The sequence below is a fragment of the Podarcis melisellensis genome (assembly GCF_964234715.1).
Source record: "Podarcis melisellensis genome assembly, chromosome: 4".
Taxonomy (NCBI): Eukaryota; Metazoa; Chordata; class Lepidosauria; order Squamata; family Lacertidae; genus Podarcis; species Podarcis melisellensis.
Genome location: NC_138531.1, coordinates 82,902,834 through 82,925,111, shown reverse-complemented (window position 1 = coordinate 82,925,111; position 22,278 = coordinate 82,902,834). Strand labels below are relative to the sequence as shown.

The following is a 22,278-nucleotide window of genomic DNA, read 5'->3' as shown; positions in this document are numbered from 1 at the left end:
CATCAGCCTGACCCAGCAGACTCTCCTCATGTTCTTCGATACAACAACAACAACAACAACAACAACAATAATAATAATAATAATAATAATAATAATAATAATAAAATTTATATCCCATCCTCCCCGGCCAGAGCCAGGCTCAGGGCAGCTAACACCAGTAAAATTACAGTAAAAACATAATGGGGGGGCAATTTAAAATACAGGTTAAAATGCAATTTAAAATGTAGCCTCATTTTAAAAGTAGCCCATAGATCAAAACCATAAGGGATGGAAACATAAGGGTCAGACTGAGTCCAAACCAAAGGCCAAACGGAGCAGCTCTGTCTTGCAGGCCCTGCAGAAAGAGGTCAAGTCCCGCAGGGCCCTAGTCTCTTGTGACAGAGCATTCCACCAAGTTGGAGCCAGTACTGAAAAGGCCCTGGCCCTAGTTGAGACCAATCTAACCACCTTGTGACTTGGGACCTCCAAAATGTTGTCATTTGTGGACCTTAAGGTCCTCCACGGGGCATACCAGGAGAGGCGATCCCGTAGGTATGTGGGTCCTAGGCCACATAGGGCTTTAAAGGTCAAAACCAGCACCTTAAACCTGACCCTGTACTCCACCAGGAGCCAGTGCAGTTGGTCAAGCACTGGATGAATGTGATCCAGTGATATCCAGCTACCTGTCTTGAAGGAAGACAGGGAATATTTCTTTTTTTATATAAAAATAAGTAATTATTACAATCTCAGGGAAGGTATACCTTGACAGGAGCATAAATGCAAACCCACGTAGTCTGTGCACAGTTGTTGAATGTTTAACTTCTGATATCCTATCGTAGGCAATTATGTTGTTGTTGTTGTTTTTCTAGTCTAAGTTTAACCCAAGAGCAAATACCTTCTTGGTTCTTAAGTCCTCAGAAGAGAGGCTGTTGCTGTGTAAAGAAATGATGCGCTGCACACAGTAGAGAGTTACAATGTGTTGGTTGATTAATTAAAACCAGCTAATTAAAAGGGGGACATTTGGGCTCTGGTCCTTAGTGTGAGAACAGGGAAGTTATATAGGCGCGTTCTTGTTGGCATCTGCAGAATGTTGGACCAGCATCCTTGGTAAGATCCTGGGCTGTATCTCCTATTTTATTTATGTATTGTTTTAACTAGGGGCCCCTGATCACTCTGCTCTCTAATCGCAGGTGCCTGCCAACTCTTTTGCTGCCACTCCACGCTTTACAGTGCATTTTCCTGTCATAAAGTTCTATTTCAGGAGGCAAGCAGGTTTTTTGGTTTTTTATTATTATTATATATCCCAACTTTCCTTCAAGGAACTCAAGGTAGCATATACAGTCATACCTCGGGTTACAGCCGCTTCAGGTTGCATTTTTTCAGGTTACGCACCCGCCAAAACCCGGAAGTACCAGAACGGGTTACTTCCAGATTTCAGCAGTCGCACATGCGCAGAAGCGCTATATCACGCTTTGCGCATGTGCAGAAGCATCTGCGCACGCGCGGGTTGCGAACGTGTATCCCGCACAGATCACGTTCGCAGAGTGTCCATTGTATATATTTCTCTTCCCTCCATTTAATCCTCACAACCCTGTAAGGTAACTTAGGCAGTGGTGGAGCTTCATGCTCCAGCACTGGGAGCAGAGAGTAGACGGGGATGTGACTGGCGTGCGTCCCGGGGTGTGTGGTGCACGTCCCGTGGGCATGTCATGCCACGCGCAGGGGTGTGGCGTGCATCCCAGGGGCATGACACACTGCCTGCAGGGGTGTGGCGCATGTCCTGGGTCGTGGCGCCCAGCGCGGGGGAGGTAGCCACGATGACATCTCACTGGGACCGTGGTATCGGGGGCAGTGCACTCCCCCCTTTCCTCCGCCAGTTAACTTAGGTGGGTTAGGATGAGAGACTGTGGCTGGCCCAAGGTCACCCAGTGAGCTTTGTGGTCAAGTGTGGACTAGAAACCTGGGCTCCCAGGTCCTACTCTGACACTTTAGCCACTATCCTACCCTGCATTGGCTCTCCTTGTTTGTTACACAAGAGCACCAAATCATTTGCACAGCCAAAATTTGGTGGAATGTAAGTGAATCCTACCCTAACAGTCTGCAAGTGCTCTGTGTCAGGGATTATTAAGGAACAAACTCAATCATCCTGATCCCATTAACCCCCATTCTTACATTATGATGATTCTTGTGACACGAAAAGGAAAAGTAGTTTTTTGCCCGTAAGAAAAACTTCATCATTCATATGAGAAAGCCAATGCCTTTCCTAGGCCAAACAAAATCCCACAAAATAGTGTTCAAGATTTTGGGTTCTTCTTTATAATAATCATAATAACAATCATAATAATATCATTTTAGTTAAGATTTTATGGTAAATCATAACAAGTGGATGGAAACACAGAAAAACTTAAGATCCTAAAAGTAAAAAGATTAAAACATTCCAAAATCTACACTGCATCCCATTGCAGACAGGAAAGAAGTGTAAAGAGCAGAGGCAGAACACTAAGTCCTTTTGAACGAACTACATTCGTTCACCAGATGGAGCCTCAGTACAAACGCAAAACGCGAGAACATTCAGGGAACCAAACCTTACTTTGCATTTTGATGCATGTCAGCTCAGCCATATGGTTTTTTCTCATTATTGAAGGTAAGGGTGAACAGTGGGTAAAGATGGAAAAAAACTGAGACGATTGGGGTTCCATTAAGCATTTCTGCTTTTTGGAAACATAAATTCCAGTCTCTGCAATGGCTGGATAACCAGTTCTCATTTGCATTATTTAAAGCTTAGATTAAGTGGGTACCAGAGCTATCCCCGCTTTTCCTGCTACAACACCACCCACTTTTTATGAATAAAAGCAGGACGTACTCTATAAATTAATGCAAACCCTTATGACTTGTATCGCCTACTTATTTTTATGTAAATAGTATCCCATTGATTATAACAGAATTTGGGAGACAAACCTCTCCTCTGGCTTTTAAGTTGCCAGCTACATTCATTTCTTCTTTGCCCAGCTATTTAAAAAAAGCTACAATACAATTAACCTCATTTGAATGAATTGCTATGCGTTCCTTGGGCCCACAAAAGTTTCGTTGCGTGAAATTTTGCTAAATGCTACTTCTGCTTCAGACCCAAATTGTAGGTCCCAGCTGGGAAGTTCAGGTGGAAGAAGACAGGTAGAAGGTGATGGAAAGACCTCCGCCCCAAACCCTGGAATAGGATTGTCATTTTCCTGCTTACAGAAGACAGTGTCTATTTCAAATGACCTGTGTTTGAAAGGCTGGTCAGCCCAAGTTCCATTTAAAGGCAAAGAACTGCCGGAAGGGAGAGCAGGAGATTTGCAATTGCTCATCAGCAGCTGACACCTGGACAGGTAATCTGGCCACAGTCTACCAAACCATAGTAAGATCTATTTTATTTCTATTTAAATTATAGTATAATTATTTATAGATTTGCAGCTATACGTGTACATGGGCATAAGCAAATGCTATGCAAATCAGTGTCCTTACTCGTCCTCTTTATTTGTTGACGCATTTTATCTTTCATTCCTTTTTTGGCAGTGCACAAGGGTTCACCCAACCCTGGAAAGCTTCCGCTGGAGAGAGCAGATTATATTGGGCTAAGCAACTTGTGCTACAGGTATGAGGCTCTAAAAGTAAGCCATTTCATGTGCAAGAGTTGTGCCTCCAGTTTTTATTCAGAGGTTTGGGAAACTGCTCTGAGGAGAAGGCTCAGGGCCACTGTTGTTTTCCTTACAAAAGACCATGCAGCCTTCTTGTTTTTCTGCGAAGAAATACCACTACGTGGAATGAATATATGAAGGTTTTCCGCAATGCGCCCCCCCACTCTTTCCCTGAGCATTAAAATGCAACACACAACATGTACTTTCTAACTTTGTTCTGTCTGATTCCAGGAAATGTGGTCCTGAATTTATATTTAAGATGCTTGATTGGTATAGAAATATATTGCAATTTCTTTTCATTAACATTTGTCACTTGGCCTTAAATATCGCTGGTAGGAAAAGCAGCTTGGAAGAGGCTGCATTTAGTCTGGGCACCAAGCCAAATTGCACTTCCAATCCCCCACACCCTGCCAGCCATTACTGGAATTAGCAATAACCCTGAAATCTTTGATGTGTGCAGTGGGTTTTCAGCAAAATCTCACTAAATTTGACTGGGCGGTTTCCCCCATCGTTTCCACTCCATGTTCTTCTTCCAGGTACTTCCAGGTACTTACACCTGTTTCCAGGTCTCTTAGCTGTTTTGCACAAACAAATACAAGCATCATTATTTATTTTGTCTGCTTAAAGCACTTCTAGGCTGCATGTAATCATAATAATTGTAATTATAAATATTCAAACGTTTGTTGTAGCTTATACTGAGAAACAATTGCGGGTTCCATCTTTTGTAAGTTGCTATGGGTGACAAACCAGTAAACAATAAAGCAATAAAACAATGATTAAATGCCACATGCTTTGGAGAAATAAAAAGGCTGGATAATGAAAGGATGAAAGAGCTGGTGCTTCTTTCACTTATCACAATCCATAAGCAGGGTGCCATCACTGAAAAGGCCCTCTCTCCAGTTGCTAGCCATCTCATCTGAACTTGGATTTGGGATAAGTGCATATGGGAAAAGACAGTTCCCTGTTTCCCAAGCTGTTTAAGGTTTTAAAAAATTAGGTCACATTGATATGAGCCCAGAAACACACAGGACACCTGTTACGTTGTGGGTGAACATATCAGACGACACAGTGATTCTTCAACCAGCTCTTGTTTATTCACAGGCAGAACAGAACTGAACTCAAGGGTTCACCCAGCCTGCTTATATAGAGCTCCACTACAACGCAACAGTAACCATTTTTTGTAACTATCCAATCACTGAACGTCACTTTCAATCCCTTATTTGCATATGTGGACCTGAGTGAAAACTATTTACAGTATCCCCCTGCTGGCCCAGGGTGAGAACTTCAGTACATAACAACACCAATGCAGATCTTTTAAAACAGGACTTAGAAAGGACCTATATGTTTAGAATGGCAAGTTCTGGATAACCACCAATCAAAGTCTCTGGACTGTCTTCAAGAGCTGCCCCATGTACAACTCATTGTAGTAATCTAACTTGGATTTTTAAAAAGCATTGATAATAGTGGCAAGTATGCATCTTTGTAGCAGTTATCCAGGAGGGCAGTCTGGCAATTAAGAGCATAGAAGACTGTTTATAAAATTTATAAGCTCCATCTGTCTCTCTCTCTCTCTCTATATATATATATATATGTACTCGTTCCACAAACAAGTTTCTGAAAGTGAAATACAAATACATTGCAAGCTAAAACAATGATTATAACCATTTAAAAACACAAATATGCAAATTTGAAACAGCAGCAAAAAGAAAAGAAAGAGAAAACCCCTGGAAGTGTAGCACTAGCAATACATTAAGCAGCAACAGAATCAAAAGCTTGTTTCAAAAGGAAAATGTTTCAACTGCTATGCTAGCAGAAGACATAAAAAGTGGAAGATAACCTTAATGTTGAATGCCTCACACCACCATAGAAAAAGCTGTTTTGCAGGTCGCCACCAGCTTTGCCTCAGAAGAGAACGTCTGATTTCATATCTGTAATAAACTATAATAGATAACTATGATAGGTCATCAGATCAAATAAAGGTGCTACCATAAAAATAACATTTGAACATTGAGACAAGGAGCAGATAGGAAGATATAAGGTATGATTTCACCATCAACACAAAAGCCTCTGCTAATTAGTTATACTGTAGCTTGCAAGTATTAATTGCTACCGCTAGAGGCCACTTGTTCACAGCAACCAGTTCAAACACAGCTCTGGTTTTTTCCTCAATCTCCTTTCAATGTTTGGCCTATCTTTGATAAACCAAGTAAGGGCTCATGCACACTTTCGCTTGACCTGTATTTTAATCACATTGTGTGCAGATAATTCCCCTGGTGGACAAGAGCTTTTCTCATTGTTACCTGGATGTGCTTTGCAAAAGTCTGATCTCAACCTGCTGAATCAGAGCTTATTGAATGCATGGGAAATCTAAACAGAGGTTTTGCTTAACCGAGCATCAATTCAGCAGGTGAGATTGGATTTTTGCACAGCTGTGAAACTTAGAAATGTGCTCATGGGAGCAGGTGGTTCTATGAGCTCCTGCTATCAATACTACCTGAGCCTGCAAAAGTTTCAACCTGAACTTAGGGCCCTCCATTCATGATCATTTGTGCTCATTGTGATATCAGCACAATCCCACTTTCAATACTTTTTGTGCCTGCAAATGTTTTGGGCTGGACATGCTGCTTCATTTTCAGTTGATACACGTTTTGTAGCTTCCTGCTGAAATCTTGCAACTTCTCATACAGCAAATGTTCCGTGAGGGGTTTTTGTGTGTGTGGGTTACCGCCACCGCCACCGCCATGTTTGCTGCACCATAGCACAAAAGTGTCCCTCCAAATGACAACAACACACTAACACTGGGGAAGCATCACAGAAACAACTAATAAAGCAGAACGATGTGTAGATGGTCCAGTATCAACCCGCGACTAAGGCGTTATAACTGCATCAATGATGTGTTGCGGAATACGCCTGTGGGGAATATTTTGAAAGCAGATATGAAGGAAGGGAATTTGGCTTTGAAAATACAGCTCTGTATTTAAGGAAAAGAGAGAGAAATCTACCACGCTGAAGAATAAATATTGTAGGGAAGCCAAGGAATTCTAACAGCCCAACATGCTGTAGAGTCTGTTCATTTAGCTTACTCGAATTTCTGGAGTTCACCAGCATCTGTGCAAGATTTGGAGCACGGTGGTTCTCAGCGGATGGGTGGAGGGCATTCCTAGGAAGCCACAAACAGATGCCAGCAAAGGCACATGCTCCCCACCAACCCCATTCCCAAGGGTGTCTGTGCAGAGATTTGTAGCATGAACTTATGAATGCCTACTCAAAGACATACCAATAGAATTAGCATGGCCAAAGCTGAGTGATACAGGATGTGCTTTGCTGGAAGGTGGTCCCAGATTCAGGCACCAGCATCTCCTGGCAATTCTATGTACTCAGAAGTACCGTATTTTTCGCTCTATAAGACGCACCAGACCACAAGGCACGCCTAGTTTTTGGAATAGGAAAACAAGAATAAAAATATTCTGAATCTCAGAAGCCAGAACAGCAAAAGGGATCGCTGCGCAGTGAAAAGCAGCAATCCCTCTTGCTGTTCTGGCTTCTGGGATAGCTGCGCAGCCTGCAATTGCTCCATAAGACGCACACACATTTCCCCTTATTTTTTAGGAGGGAAAAAGTGAGTCTTATAGAGCAAAAAATACGGTAAGTCACGTTATCTCAGAAATTGGGAAGGACCAAAGCTCAGTAGCAAAGCATCAGCCTTGCACGCAGAAGGCCCATTTTTTTTTCCTGGCATTGCCAGGTGGGGCTAGAAATGTCCACTGTTTGAAACCCTGGAGAGCCACTGCCAGACAGAGTAGGCAATGCTGAACTAGATGGACCAGCTGTGTGCCTTTTTTTCCTGACTTCAGTGGGACTCATTTATAAGCGAGTGCATATATCACAGATCAGCAACCAACTGCATGCAGCCTCAGCCTCATGTTGTGAAACTTTCAACACCTCTTGAAGCTGCCCTCATCTTCCATTCTATCAGAATTCATGTTCATTTCTTCTTTATTTCCTCCGGCTTTTAAATGCACCCTGTTCCCCTTTCGTTGTAGCTTCCAAGCTGAAATGAGCAGCATTTTATTTGTTGGAAACAATTTTTGTTGTTGTTGATTTAAATCTTTTCCAGGTTGCATGGCTTAGAGAAAAGAAATTCCACCCACCTCCCAGCTGTCGGAGAACAAATTAGTAGGCTTTCTACTGTGTGTGTAGCAAACTAAAGCCATAAATTACTTTGTTTTCCAGAACAGTAGCTGTATTGAACTGTTGTACTTGTTGTTTAAAAATCCTCTGTATAGTTAAGATCCCAGCAAACACAGGGGGGCTGACTTCTCAGGTTGGGAATTCTCATCTGAGATAGCTTTGGTGAAAACTGAAGCAAGCTGGTCTTTATTCTGGATTCATTAATACAGAACACTTTTTCTCTCAGACTTTGTCCACTGTTGGAATGCAACTCATGACATATTATCTGGATGGGATACAGCCTTCAAAAACATTGCCCACCCCGATGTATAGCACTGAACTGCATCCTGTTGAGATGGCAGCCTAATGCATTAGTTGATTAATCTGTTTTAAGTTATTTATTAATTAACTTCACACCCTGCCTTTCCTCCTCCAAAGGAGCTCAGGGCAGCAGCCCAGGACCGTTGAGGGGTGTGGCCTGGAGAGAGAAAGCTCATCTGAGGAGAGTCCTGAAGGCCAAATTTGGAAAGGGGTTCCAGGATCTACATTTTATTATTGAAGCTGAAGTTCAATGTCCCTCCTTGACAGCACACCACTTGTTCCTAAAGCTACTTTGATTCTGATTCATTCCTGTAATAGGAAATGAAGACAATATTTGGAGCAAAAATGGAATATGACAAACGGTGCGTCCATCTAAGAACCAGCGGTAATTTTGTTAATGAAATTGTAAATCATTTTACACTTTCTTTGCTGTCTTGAAAATCCCCCTACACTGAGATACAATCACGTGCAAATGTGAGACTAATTGATCAATCAGCTGAAGGGTAGATGATGGCCAATCAACTAAAAATGCAGTCTTCTCCAGATACATTCATTCATTTAGCTTGAATGTTCCCTACCAGTCACACGTGTGTCATCAGCTGGGTTTGTGTTGGTCTCTCACATTTCTTACAGAGCAGACAACAGCAGAACTCTTCTGGGCAGAGCCACACAAAGTGTGGTGCTGGCGCTGGATTTCCCCTATGCCCCATTTTGCCTGCGAGTGATTTCTCCCAAGTGCATTGATTTCCCCCATACTCTCAATTTGGCACACACGTTGCACTGCAGTTCCACTCTGACGTCTGCTTTCCCTTCCCGTCTGCACAAGCCAAAAAGCTATGTGCCCTATCCAGGTCCTAAGCTGTGTCCGGGATCACCCCAGGCTATGTTCTCGGGTAACCTGATCCTGAGCTGCATAGGGGGCTTATATGTTAGTATCAACACTTTGGACTTGTCCCAGTAGCGGATTGGCAGCCTGTGGAAATCCAGCAAGCAGGGTGTTTTATGCCGGCAGTAGCTCACTCTCACAAGCAACCAAGCCACTGTGTTCTGCACCTGCAGACCAACCCAAAGGGTAGCTCCACATAAAGGACATTTGCAGGAATCCAGCAGTGAGGAGCATGGGCAATTGTGGTCAAGCTATCCTGATCTAGAAACAGCCGTGGGTGCCTTACCAACCTAGTAGGAAAAAGGTACTCCCATTCATCAAAGACACCAGTGTCTCCGGTGACAGAGTTGGAGCCAGGATCACCCCCAAACTATGCCCATGCTCCTTCAGGAAAAGTGTGACCCCGTCCAGGGCAGGTAACTTACTGACGTCCCAGAACCAGGAACCACTATCACACACAAGCTTCCATCTTGCCAGGATTCAGCCTTGGTTTTCTAGCCTTCATCCAGCCTACAACTGTACCAGCTGTTCCCAATTCAGATGCTACAGAAAAATACGAGTTAGGTATCATTGGAGTTCGGATGACACCTTGCTCCCAAACTATTAAGGTTCCCTCCCAATGGGTTCATGTAGATGTTAAATAGCATTGGAAACAATATAGTGAATAACAGAATCATGGAGTTGGAAGGGCCTTCAGGATCACCTATGCAGCTGTCCCACAAGGGGATCAAACCTGCAACCTTGGCATTATCAGCACCGTGCTCTAACCAACTTTGCTCTCCAGTGCCCTGAGATCCAATGGGAGTTGTTTTCCAAGAGCATCTGGAGGGCACCAGGTTAAACATTTGCTTTCACTTCAGTTTTCCATGAGTTTTATTTAAAGAGGGGTGTTTTGACAAGCTGGTTCCAGTTTTCAAACTATGTGTTTTGTTGCTGCTGCTGCTGCTGGTATTATATAGCACTCAGGTCTCTGGGTGCTCCGTTTCGAAAAGGTGCTGAACGGACAGCTCCCTTATTCTAAACTTCTGCTTGCCACGGGAGATCCTCAGTCTATTTAACAAGGAAGAAGAGCCACTTTCGGGGTCGGGACTTGGACGCAGAGGCCCAAGGCTCCTCAGCAAGGGGGTCCCCTACATGGAGCAGCTCATCTCACATTTTGCATTCAATGGAGTAATGCATTTTTCCATCTAAAGACCAACCCACCCACATGATCATTATGTCAAGATCCTGCTGCCTTATACTGCACCACTGAGAGATCTATTCCATTTCCAACCCTCTGTGGGTGGTGGCACACAGAGTGCCACCCATCAGCCAGCGCCAAGCCAAACATTATTCCACTTAGCAAAGCCCAAGAGAAAGAATGCTTGAGCCTTTGAATAGACGCTGTCCTTGCCAATGGCCGGCCAACCAGCGCGATTGCCAGTGAGCTCAAAAATCTCATTCGGCAGCAACCCATCTTAAAAATATCCATAACAATGTTTTTGTAGTGTGCATACACCTGTGTCAAAATGCTACCTAACTCCTAAGACAGCAAGAGGAACCAGGCAGCCATCTGTTTGATTGTCGTTGGTGTGGTGGAGGTGCATTTTAGCTTGAGAAATTTGCCTTCTCTGTAGCCGGCAGTGTGTGGTTTTGTTCACATGCTTAAGTCGCACAGAGCTATTTGCTTTGTTAGCATCTACCCACGATGCACTTAGGCAAGCCTCTGATCCTGGAGGCAATATATAGTCACTATAACAACTTGTAGCCATCAAGAGGCTTATTCTTCCAAACTTTCTTTAAGCCCTTTTTCAAAGCCATCTAAGGTGGTCCCCTTCATCACATTTGGTGGGAAAGAGTTCCATGGTTTAATAAAGTGATGGGTAAATACTTCCTTGGAGTGGGAGGTGCTGACAGTCAGGATAGAAAGTCGTGGGTTTGATGGACCAATGTTTACTTCATACATATTTTCCTGGTAATGTATTTTAAAATATATGCCAGCAAATCGGACATGCCAATGAAACAAGCAAGCATTTTGCAAACCCGCTGGACAGGTGTACCTGTCAGTGAGCCAGGATTTGATTCTAGTTCCCTTTTAAAGCATACCCTCGGGGGTATCTTCACATTCGCTTTGGTTTTTTGCCACTATGCGGTGATATGAAACCGCCCTGAGCTGCTAAGCCTGTTTTGTGCCTCCTTCTAAAGTAGGAGCCCTGCCTGGTCGCTCCGACGTAACCAGAAGCATTGTCCTGACTTAAACCCTCTCCAAAGAGCCCAAGAACCCGTTTTCAGTGCCAAGCCTGGGAACATCAACGCGCCTCTCTGGGCATGTGCAGAGTGCTTTTCTCCTGGGGGGAGCAGCGACGGACCGGCAACACAAGGCGAAAGGGGCTTGCCGGGTGCCTTCCATTTCAGAAAGGGAGCCTCGGAGCAAAAAGGGGAAACCGACGCCGAGCCCCGGCAGCCCCTCGCGCAGAAGCGGAGCCAAGCTGCCAATCCACGCCCACCCGACGGTTTAAAAGCCTCCTCCTTTTCCCATCCCAGTGGCAGCAAAGCAGTGGGCAGTCCCCGCCCTCCTCCTCCTCCTCCAGCACCGCCACCACTGGGGGAAAACTGGAAAAATAAGCCCACCCACCGCCCAATCGAAGGGAACAAAGGCGCGCCATCCGCTCGCCTGGAATCCTCTCCCTGCTCCGTCGCCCCCCGTCTGGTCTCCTCCGCTTTCCCCTCTCCGTTAGCAGGGCAGGAGGTAAGCAAAGGCAGCTCCATTTCCCCCCAGACCCGACCGCCATCCCTTTCCCTACCCAGATCCGCCTTGCAGACGGGGAGAGCCCCGGCCCGTGGCTCCCCTCTCCTTCCCGCGCTGCTCGTCGAGTCCCCGCGCTCGGACCAGAGGCGCCTCCGTCCCGCCCTCCGTGCTTTCCTTCCTCCGCGCGTCCCTCCCTTCCTGCTGCGCCAATGCCTGGGATAGGGGCCGTGGGAGCTCGGTGCAGGCACCGCCCGAGGAGGCGCCCCAACAAGGCCGAGGACGGCGGCGGCGGAGCCCACCCGGCCGCCTGCTCCTCCTCCGGGGAGAGCGCCATGGACGCAGCCATCTGGATCTACCAGTTCCGCCTGATCGTGCTGGGCGACTCGACGGTGGGCAAGTCGTGCCTTTTGCACCGCTTCACCGAGGGCCGCTTCCCGGGGCCCATGCACTCGGATCCCACCGTCGGGGTGGATTTCTTCTCCCGCCTGGTGGAGATCGAGCCGGGCAAGAGGATCAAGCTGCAGCTCTGGGACACGGCGGGCCAGGAGAGATTCAGGTATAGCAGGCGCCCCTTCCCGCCCCCCAAGTAATATGCATGCTGTTTAACCAAGGGGTGTCTCCGGAATCTCTCCCCCCCCCACACGCTGACGAGAGGCTTCTGAGTATATGCAGAGTGCCTCCCCTTCGTCGCAGATCAGCAGCTCCGTGGATCAACCCCACCCGCCTTTCCCGCTCAGGGCGTGTTCGTGCGTGTTAACTCCTTGAAGGTAGTTAACTTCTTGCATTCATCCTTAGCCAACCTGCTGTCTTCCCAGTTTTCGGACTACAACTTCCATCAGCCGCGACCAGCGTGGTCATTGGTCAGGGATGTTGGGAGTTGTAGTCAGGAAAAAATCTGGAGGGTATCATGTTGACAAAGGCTGCTTTGAATGTGCTGATTCAGATCTCTAGCAACACCACTGTAATTAGGTTTGCAGAAGAGCAGAGTCCCCAAGGCTGGCCCTAACATTTGGCACAGTGAGACAGTCACCTCAGGCGGCAGATTTGGGGGATCATTTGAAGGCAGTAATTAACTTAGGATGGCTGTGTTTCTACCCCTAGGGAAAGAGGCTTGTGGGGTTTTCTGCCTCAAGTGCTTAAATAACTTGGTCACCTACAGGCACTATGCAGTTTGTCTGGGAAGTGGACACCGCTTGATGTTCTGCCTCAGGCAGCAAAATACTTGTGCTTTGTGGCACCTAAACAGTTGAGTGTGGCATCAAGCTTTGGTGGACCAGTGTTGACTTCATCATCGGGCGCATGAAATGTGGTTCTCAGTGGGGATATAGATAAGACACACGTGGGCATACGCACTAGAGAGGAAGAAATGTCAACAATGGGGCCTCTCACATTTCAGGACATTTGGGCCTCATCTCTTTTCCGCATCCCATGAAGCAAGTTCTAAACCACAAAAGCTTTTGCCACCCCCCAAAATCTGCCTGTCTCCAAGGAAGTCTTCTGTATTTGTCCCAACAGGCTAATGGGGCAGCCCCCTATGAAATTAGGCACTGTTGTATTCCGACAACCATTCCTGTGTCCACAACCACCCAGCGCCTCCGTCATCCAAGGCCTCTTTCTATCTAAGGCTTATTTTCAGTGAGGCTTTGTTTGTTTGTTTCATTCTCTTTCTCACAATAAGAACCATCAAATTTGGCTTCAGGGTGGACCAAATAAAGTGCATAGTTAACTTGGGGAACTCAGTGCCACTGGACAGCTTTAAAGGGAGAATAGACAAATTCATGGTGGATAAGGGCTATTAATCATAATAGCTGTTTACTAACTCCAGGATCAGAGTCAGAAAGCCTCTCTGGGGAACAACAGGAGGAAAGGAATATTGTCCTCATTAAGAGCATAAGAAGAGCCTACTGGCAGTAACAACAACAACAACAACAACTTTATTATTAAGCCCACAAGCAGGACCTGCATGCAACAGTTTTCTCCCTATTTGTGATTCCCAGCAATGTGTATTCAGATACATGATGCCCCCAACAGTGATGGTAAAACCTAGCCATTGCACGAATCACCTATAAATCTGTCCAATCCTCTTTTAAAGCCATTTAAGTTGGTGGCCAATCACTATCCCTTGCAGAAGGGAATTCCATAGATTAACTCAGGTCCTCCATGTGGGCTTCCCTGGGCATCTAAGTAGCCCCCTCTAGGAAACAGGAAGCTGGACTCAATAGATATTTGGTCTGATTCTTGTACAGTAAGGTGGTACCTTGGGTTAAGAACTTAATTCGTTCTGGAGGTCCGTTCTTAACCTGAAACTGTTCTTAACCTGAAGCACCACTTTAGCTAATGGGGCCTCCTCCGCGCCACCAGAGCACAATTTCTGTTCTCATCCTGAAGCAAAGTTAGTACCTGAGGTACTATTTCTGGGTTAGCGGAGTCTGTAACCTGAAGCGTATGTAACCTGAAGCGTATGTAACCTGAGGTACCACTGTATTTTGGATTGGTTCCCCAGGCCTGCACTTCAAGTGTTGCTGCTCCTAGGACAGCTAACAAAGAATAAAAGTGATGTGAAACTACTAAAATCAAGCAAGAAAATAACAGCAACAGAGCAGCAGGACAATAATGCAAGCATAAAAACACAGCAGCAGAATAATATTCAGACTGAAACTTAGTTTGAAAAAGGCCTAGGTTTTTTGTTGTTGTTGTTGTTTTTGGGTTTTTTTAAAGGCCTCATGAGACTCATGCCTATAAACAAGTCCTAGCTCTTGGATATGTGAAGCAATAAGAATAGGAGTAGAAGATATTTTCTTCACCACTCAAGGGCAACCATCCCCCCAGACAGGTGGATGGGTAAGAAATCCCACTCGGAGGATGTGCCTTTGCCTTGCTTCCCAAACTCTTGTTAAAATGAACTGCTGATTCCAGCTCCTAAATTTCTGTGTGCTTCCTTTGCAGAATTGCTTCTGCGGGGCCAGTTTGACTCCACTTTCCCCCATCTTCTGTGTGAATAACCGGGCAGTTTGATTCTGTTTGCCAAGGCAAACCTTGGTTTTCTGTTCCGCTCGGTGTGCTAGTTAACATAGCAAAGTTGGGATGGTTGTGTTATCAACAACCATTGCTGTTATGAACACAGAATCATAGAATCATAGAGTTGGAAGAGACCACAAGGGCCATCGAGTCCAACCCCCTGCCAAGCAGGAAAAACCATCAGAGCACTCCTGACATATGGTTGTCAAGCCTCTGCTTAAAGACCTCCAAAGAAGGAGACTCCACCACGCTCCTTGGCAGCAAATTCCACTGTCGAACAGCTCTTACTGTCATGAAGTTCTTCCTAATGTTTAGGTGGAATCTTCTTTCTTGTAGTTTGGAACCATTGCTCCGTGTCCGCTTCTCTGGAGCAGCAGAAAACAACCTTTCTCCCTCCTCTATGTGACATCCTTTTATATACTTGAACATGGCTATCATATCACCCCTTAACCTCCTCTTCTCCAGGCTAAACATGCCCAGCTCCCTTAGCCGTTCCTCATAAGGCATCGTTTCCAGGCCTTTGACCATTTTGGTTGCCCTCCTCTGGACACGTTCCAGTTTGTCAGTGTCCTTCTTGAACTGTGGTGCCCAGAACTGGACACAGTACTCCAGGTGAGGTCTGTCCAGAGCAGAATACAGTGGCACTATTACTTCCCTTGATCTAGACGCACTTTGCTTATCTTAATCTTTACATTCAATGGGCACAGACCGTACTTTTTGTACTTCATTGCCATTTGGCTTCATTTCTCCTCTGCCAATTGCCAACAACACTTCATGCAGCTGATGAAGTAGATTCTAGACCGTGAAGGCTCATGTCATAATAAATCTGTTGGCCTACAAGCTCCCGCCAGCCTATTGGTAAGTGTAGTTAGGACTGCAGCCTACGTCTGTATCCAAGTCAAAGTAAATAAAATGAGAGGCCAGTATAGACTTCATATATTGTACTAGATAGTAAGCTAGTAATTTAACATAACAATGCTCAAGGTCGATCTATATTGAAATGAACCATATAGATGTGTTGTTTGCTTTCTAATTTACCAGTCAGAGAGATATGTGGAAGAAATGTGGCTCCAAACTGTTTTTGCTTCATTAACTAGCCTTTAGCAGTTGGTTTATGATAAATTTAGTCTTATTGAAATTATCACGTAGCCCATTATTGTAATTATTGTGTATAACATTCAACATCTGCCAAGGAAAATTATATGCATACTTGATCAGTCAAACAGTACATTGGAAGTTTGCACATTCAAATACTCTCAGCTTCTTGCAGCTGTGAAAATAAATCAAACAGGACAATTCCTAGGATTATACCAATTGAGACTGCAGATAGCGGGTTGTTTTTCAGTGTATCCTCCAGATAAAAATAAACCATTATTCACTCTTGTTTGCTTGTTTACCCATTTGATAGCTTGTGCTGCAATGAACTTTGGGTTAAACAGTAAGTGAGACTTGACTTGACTCCTCTAATGCAGAAAGCTAGCAGCTCAGGCAGAACATTAGACTAGAACCTTCTACCCAGTGTTAGTTTTCTGTGGCAAGGACATTACATTGAGACATGCTGTTCCCTATCTGAACCATAAAATGGTACAGTCCCAGGCAGTGGTTTGGTGGTAAATTTAGAAGTTCAGGAGCTCCTCATCACAGCCACTACAGCCACATTTTAAAAGAAAGTCAAAAAAATATTCAGGCACCCATTTTGAGACATCATTTTATATGCACACACTGCAGTACATAGCATAATACCCACTTTATTAGAATCTACATAACTGCAACAATAGACTGTAAAGTCTATTGAAATCAGTGGTGCTTAACTTCTGACTGCATAGGTTCAATATGTAAAACTCACTGAACATTAACGAAATATGTTCAGTTGCCTGAACTGCAACCATTGCTTTTAATTACAAAAGCAAGCAGTCTTTCAATGAAGAGTTTGCCATTTAAATTGCTAACTTGACAAGGGAATCCCATCAAAGAGACCCCCATCCTCTGTTTGATTATTATTATCACCATCCTCAGACTTTTATGCTAATTTGTTGCAAAGAAACTTGAAGGCCTCATTATCACCTCATTCACTTGCCACAGCAAGGCAATTTGTTAGTTACCAGAATGCTCCTCCAGATAACACCATCCCTCCTGCTCTGAGCTGCAGTCTGCTGCATTTGCTCTCCACTATACCATAGGTTCGAAAGCACGTCAAAGTGCAAGTAGATAAATAGGTACCGCTCCGGCGGGAAGGTAAACGGCATCTCCGTGCGCTGCTCTGGTTAACCAGAAGCAGCTTAGTCATGCTGGCCACATGACCCGGAAGCTGTACACCGGCTCCCTCAGCCAATAAAGCGAGATGAGCACCACAACCCTAGAGTCGGCCACGACTGGACCTAATGGTCAGGGCTCCCTTTGCTTTTTTATACCATAGGTCTTAGGAACTCTGTAACATCTGCCTGCTTGGACATGCAAACACAGAAGTTCATTTCAGCATCCTACAAACCCTCACAATCCCTTTAAAAAACAAGAAGATAATTCCTAGTTCTTACAGTTCTGCAAGTAGGCCATGGTCAAGCGAACTATGCCAAAGAATGCTCTTGGCACCCCCAGAGTGAGTTTGGATACTTGCTTTTCTCAAACATCAGCACCTCAGTCCTGCACGGGAAACGCTTTGGAACCTTGGAGGAAATTCAGAAATGGTATGTGATACAGCACAGGAAATCTTCTGCTCTGGGGTTGTGGGGGAGAGATAAAAATGCTGCTGGATGCCTAAAGTGGCCTTCTGGATTTCATCCAAAAGCTTGAAAATCTATGTCAGTACCTGAGGAATCCTCAGCACAGCAGAGGTTAGGGCAAATGAGGCACAGCTTATGTTTCAAGCATATTCTTAGCCACATCTCACACATCATAAAGAAACATTGCAGGGAACATCAGCAGAGTCTTGTGGCACCTTAAAGACTAACGAATTTATTATAGCATAAGCTTTTGTGGACCGTAGCCCCCTTTATCAGGTGTTTTCCATCATCTGTCAGCTAGGAAGTACCAAATTGCTTGACACAAAACGCAGCATAATCCTAGGCACAACTGCTCAGAAACACATCCTATCGCGGGGTTAGATAGGACTTAGTAAGAGTACATAGGATTGCAATTCTAATCAATGATTCTCTCTGGCAGGGTGCCCTACTTAGAATATACTCAAGAAAACCATCTGATATAGATGCACTCTTAGGACTTGATCATACAGCTCAATTCTTCTGCATGATCATGTATGAGGGTACATTTTACTGGACACCTGCAAATTCTGATATGAATACAGTCATAACTTGGTTCTTGAACGGCTTAGTTGCCGAACAAATCAGCTCCCGAATGCCGCAAACCCGGAAGTAAGTGTTCTGGTTTGTGAACGTTTTTCGGAAGCCCAACATCCAACGCGGCTTCCACTTGAGCGCAGGAAGCTCCCAATCTAAGCTGCACCTTGGTTTTTGAACAGTTTTGGAAGTCGAACGGACTCCCGGAACATATTCAGTTCAAGAACCAAGGTACCACTGTAATAAAGTTGTTTTTAAAAAATAGACAGCTAATTATATTCTTTCCACTTTCTCAGCAGTGTGCAGTATTTTAACAGGACATAGCAATTTACAATCAAAGTTCATATTAAGCAAGAAAATTCTGGACAGGCTCATTTGTTTCAGTGAATAGCTCCCAAGCAATGGACCAAGCTTTACTTGGAGGTTGCGCTTTCTGCCTTCCAGGAAGAGTATCGTGGTAAAAGAGAGACCAGCTTGGCCCCATCCATTGGCCAGAGGAGCAGCAGATGCAGGGGGGCTTGCTCCCCACCTCCCTGCCAGAAACAACACTTGGTTTCACCTGCAGGTTGTTATGGGACTTCAGAGGTTCAGGGGAACAGACTTACTTTGGTCCCTTCCATCAGCCAGGTGACTAAGACTGGTGGATTATATGGATTTTGGGTTTTCGTGTGGATGTGTGTGTGATCACAGTCTCTTAACAAGTGACCTTGAGGACTGTTCAGATGTATTAGTAACCAGTGTGGTGGGCAGACCTGTGGAGCCAACCTCCCTATGCTGGCAACTTTGATGGGACCAGGGGTAGGGCAACTGCACTGATGGGAGTCCCAGAGTGGCTCGGTCTACCAGTGCACCTACCCAGCCCCTGTCAAACCACTGCCCTGCTCAGCCCCAACCAAGTGCTGGTGGGAAGAGGGGCAGCTCCATAACTTTGTCCCACGAGACTGTCTAGTGCCATTCCATTGAAAGGTGGAAAAGAAACCTTATCTAAATACATAAAGGTAAAGGACCCCTGGATGGTTTAGGCCAGTCAAAGGCAACTATGGGGTTGCGGCACTCATCTCGCTTTCAGGCTGAGGAAACCGGTGTTTGTTCACAGGCTGCTTTCCAGGTCATGTGGCCAGCATGACTGAACTGCTTCTGGTGAACAGAACACCGTGATGGAAGCCAAAGCGCACAGAAATGCCATTTACCTTCCCGCCACAGCGGTACCTATTTATCTACTTGCACTGGTGTGCTTTTGAACTGCTAGGTTGGCAGGAGCTGGGACAGAGCAACGGGAGCTCACTCCATCGTGGGGATTCGAATTGCTGACCTTCTGATCGGCAAGCCCAAGAGGTTCAGTGGTTTAGACCACAGTGCCACCCGCATCCTATACAGTGAGCTGGCTTGACAATTGCAGAGAATTAGGCTTGCAATCCTGCTTCTGTTGCATCCTTTGGTCACATTCACAGCATACATTTAAAGCACATGGCATCCCCCCCAAATAGTCCTGAGAACCATAATTTGGTGGGAATTGTAGTGTGTGGGTGTTCTAGCTTAAAAACTATTGTGATTGCTGGGGAGGAGGGTAAGGGAAAGTTAGATATGCACCATAGCTCACATCAGATGCATCTCTATTTTCTCTTCACATAATTTGTAGAATAATTGAAAAAAAAAAAGACTGACCACCGCTACTGAATTAGAGCAATTCTTCTAATTTGTCTTTTTTAAAATGCCAGGATTTCATATTGTTCTAAGATCTTCTCCAGCTCACAAGGATACTCCTGTCTTTAAAGAAGTAAACGCAGACAAGCTGGAACGTTCTTTCCTGTTGAGCATGTTTCTCCCCTTTTGTTTTGCAGGTCAATCACGCGTTCTTATTACCGAAATTCGGTAGGAGGCTTGCTGGTGTTTGACATCACTAATCGGTCTTCTTTTGAGCATGTGTACGATTGGCTTCAGGAAGCTAAGATGCATGTGCACCCTTTCCAGATTGTGTTTATCCTGGTGGGACACAAATGCGACTTGGAGACACAGCGCCAGGTTACGAGAGAGGAAGCTGAGGAACTGGCATCTGCCTGTGGCATGAAATACATAGAAACATCAGCCAAAGAAGCCACAAATGTTGAAGAATCCTTCACCGTTCTCACTAAGGACATATACGAACTTGTGAAAAAAGGAGACATTTCGATGCAAGAGGGGTGGGAAGGGGTAAAAAGTGGCTTTGTTCCAAATGTTGTACATTCCTCAGAGGAGGCTACCTCACTCGGAGACCAGTGCCCTTGCTAAATCGCTTGCATGCCAAAGAAGCATAATATATCAGGTGTCTGGAGAACAAGGCCCGGTTATACAAAATATTATATATGAAGATGCATTAGATCAGGGGTAAGCAATATCCACTGAGTTGCTTACAACCCCTACAGTACTTATGTGTGGCCTGCACGCTCCTATAAAGTCCTGAGACTCACCGCTTTTGATTAAAAAGCAAAGTACATTTCTGGTAATTAAATATGGGATGGCAAAGACAATGAAAACAAAGAGGCAGGTTGGAAAAAAAAGTTGGGATGCTTTGTTTTCCACTTGTGGTTTTTTGAAGTCTATCTCAAAGATTTCTTTTAAAAAAAAAAGCAGTCTCAGGTTTCTTCAGCCTTTGTTGCTAGTTTTTCAGAATGTTGAAACAATGGGTTTTTGTCGCGAGAAATGCGGCATATCCGCCACCCTGAGGTTTGGCGACCACTCTGTGCATGAAAATGATATGCAAATTACATGAATGATCTGCAGCAAAAGTCGTGCAGTTCTGCAACAATCCCCTGGTTCCTCGTGTATTTTTTCGAGGAGGTCCTTGATGCTTTGATCACGTTGCATAAGCCTACATGGGATCATGAACTCCGTTTGTGATTGTAGTGGCCTATCCAAATCACAGAACGGAAGTTACCAGTAAATGTTTTGCTTATTTGTATCATATAATAGGGAGCTTTATATTTCACAGTGAATCAGTTTGCTTGGGCTGGACGTGATACGATTTCCAAAAAATTGTGCAGTGTATTCTCACCCCCCCAAGAGCTTTGTACTGCTGTCCAACCCTCAAGGAGGGGGGCGGGGAATTGCAGAACTGGGGAAGGAATACTGGGCAACCCCTAAACATATCCACAAGATTCTTCCCCTGCTGTAATATATGCAACAATGCTACCAGCAACAAAGCTGAGAGTCCAGGAGGTGAGAGAGGCATCCCTCCTAATTTCCTTCCTCCAGGAGATATTTATATATTATATTTATTTGGCACTTTTCTCACTATAAGTTGCCAAGGACACATTTATTCTGCATCCAGTGTGCTCCCACCGCTGGCTTTCGAAACCTCAGCCACAATGCATATCTACCCTGCCATTTCTTGAGCAATACTGCTGTTTGATGTGTTTTCCCTCAAACTGGAATTGATCTGAATGGAAAACTGAAACCGCATTCACTTTGCTGTGTACATTTGAGTCTGCCATTGCACACGCACGGATGACGGATGATATAGGAATTTGGAATTGGTGGGGAAGCCAAACATTTAACGTGCATCCGATAAAGACATCCCTGCCTCCTTTCTGATGTGCATGATGGCTGCACATGTAAATAAAATTCAGTGGGGAAAACAAGCTCTCTTATGTTTTCAGCCACTAATGTGCATAGGCTTAAAACAAGTCTGTTCCCTATCTTCCTTTGCCCTCTTCCCCCTTTTATTTGCTTTTCAGCCGACCCGTGACTGTCTCAAACTGCTCTCAGCCATAGATTTGACTGGAAGACAGTCTGATCAACTGGTTTCTTTACACTCTTCCCCACTGCCAGCTGACGTCAACATCTTGTAACGTCATGGATACCTGCCAGGATGTTATTAGGTTTTTTATGTCTTTTTTTATAAAAAAACACCTGTGCATTTCTGCACACCTAGGGAATCCCCTGTCTACACAGAAGCCATTTGCTTATTTTTGAGCGGCCTCCTCTTTCACTTTTAAACCACTGCTTTCATTATGACTCAAGGGAACAATATATATAGATATTTATCTATCACACGGGGGGGGGGGGAATGCTTAGCAGCAAGGTGTTTTCTATTACTGTTTTTATTACGTACAAGCTTTTAAGACATCACATTTTGAAAAGAGGTTAAAATAAAACTATGGACTGTACTGTATGCCTGATGAATCCCAGGTTTGATTCACTTGGCCTTATTTCTGGGAAACGGCCTGT

The 22,278-nt window shown here is 44.8% G+C and overlaps 1 protein-coding gene and 1 long non-coding RNA gene across 2 annotated transcripts; one reads left to right on the top strand and one right to left on the bottom strand.

Moving 5' to 3' along the window:
* Window positions 1-8,015: 8,015 nt before the first annotated feature.
* Window positions 8,016-11,886, bottom strand: LOC309369420. Its single transcript, XR_014168115.1, has 3 exons — window positions 11,817-11,886; window positions 9,459-9,576; window positions 8,016-8,456 (listed from the first exon to the last, which is right to left on the bottom strand). It is a non-coding gene; the product is annotated as an uncharacterized lncRNA (long non-coding RNA).
* Window positions 11,847-20,872, top strand: RAB39A (RAB39A, member RAS oncogene family). Its single transcript, XM_081910145.1, has 2 exons — window positions 11,847-12,317; window positions 19,914-20,872. The coding sequence occupies exons 1-2, from the start codon at window positions 11,971-11,973 to the stop codon at window positions 20,338-20,340; spliced, it is 774 nt and encodes a 257-aa protein (XP_081766271.1). The 5' UTR covers window positions 11,847-11,970; the 3' UTR covers window positions 20,341-20,872.
* The last annotated feature ends 1,406 nt before the right edge of the window (window positions 20,873-22,278 follow it).

Coding starts and splice junctions, on each gene's coding strand:
- RAB39A (XM_081910145.1), top strand. CDS start 11,971: ATGCCTGGGATAGGGGCCGTGGGAGCTCGGTGCAGGCACCGCCCGAGG. Junction 12,318..19,913: donor GCGGGCCAGGAGAGATTCAG/GTATAGCAGGCG, acceptor TTTGTTTTGCAG/GTCAATCACGCGTTCTTATT.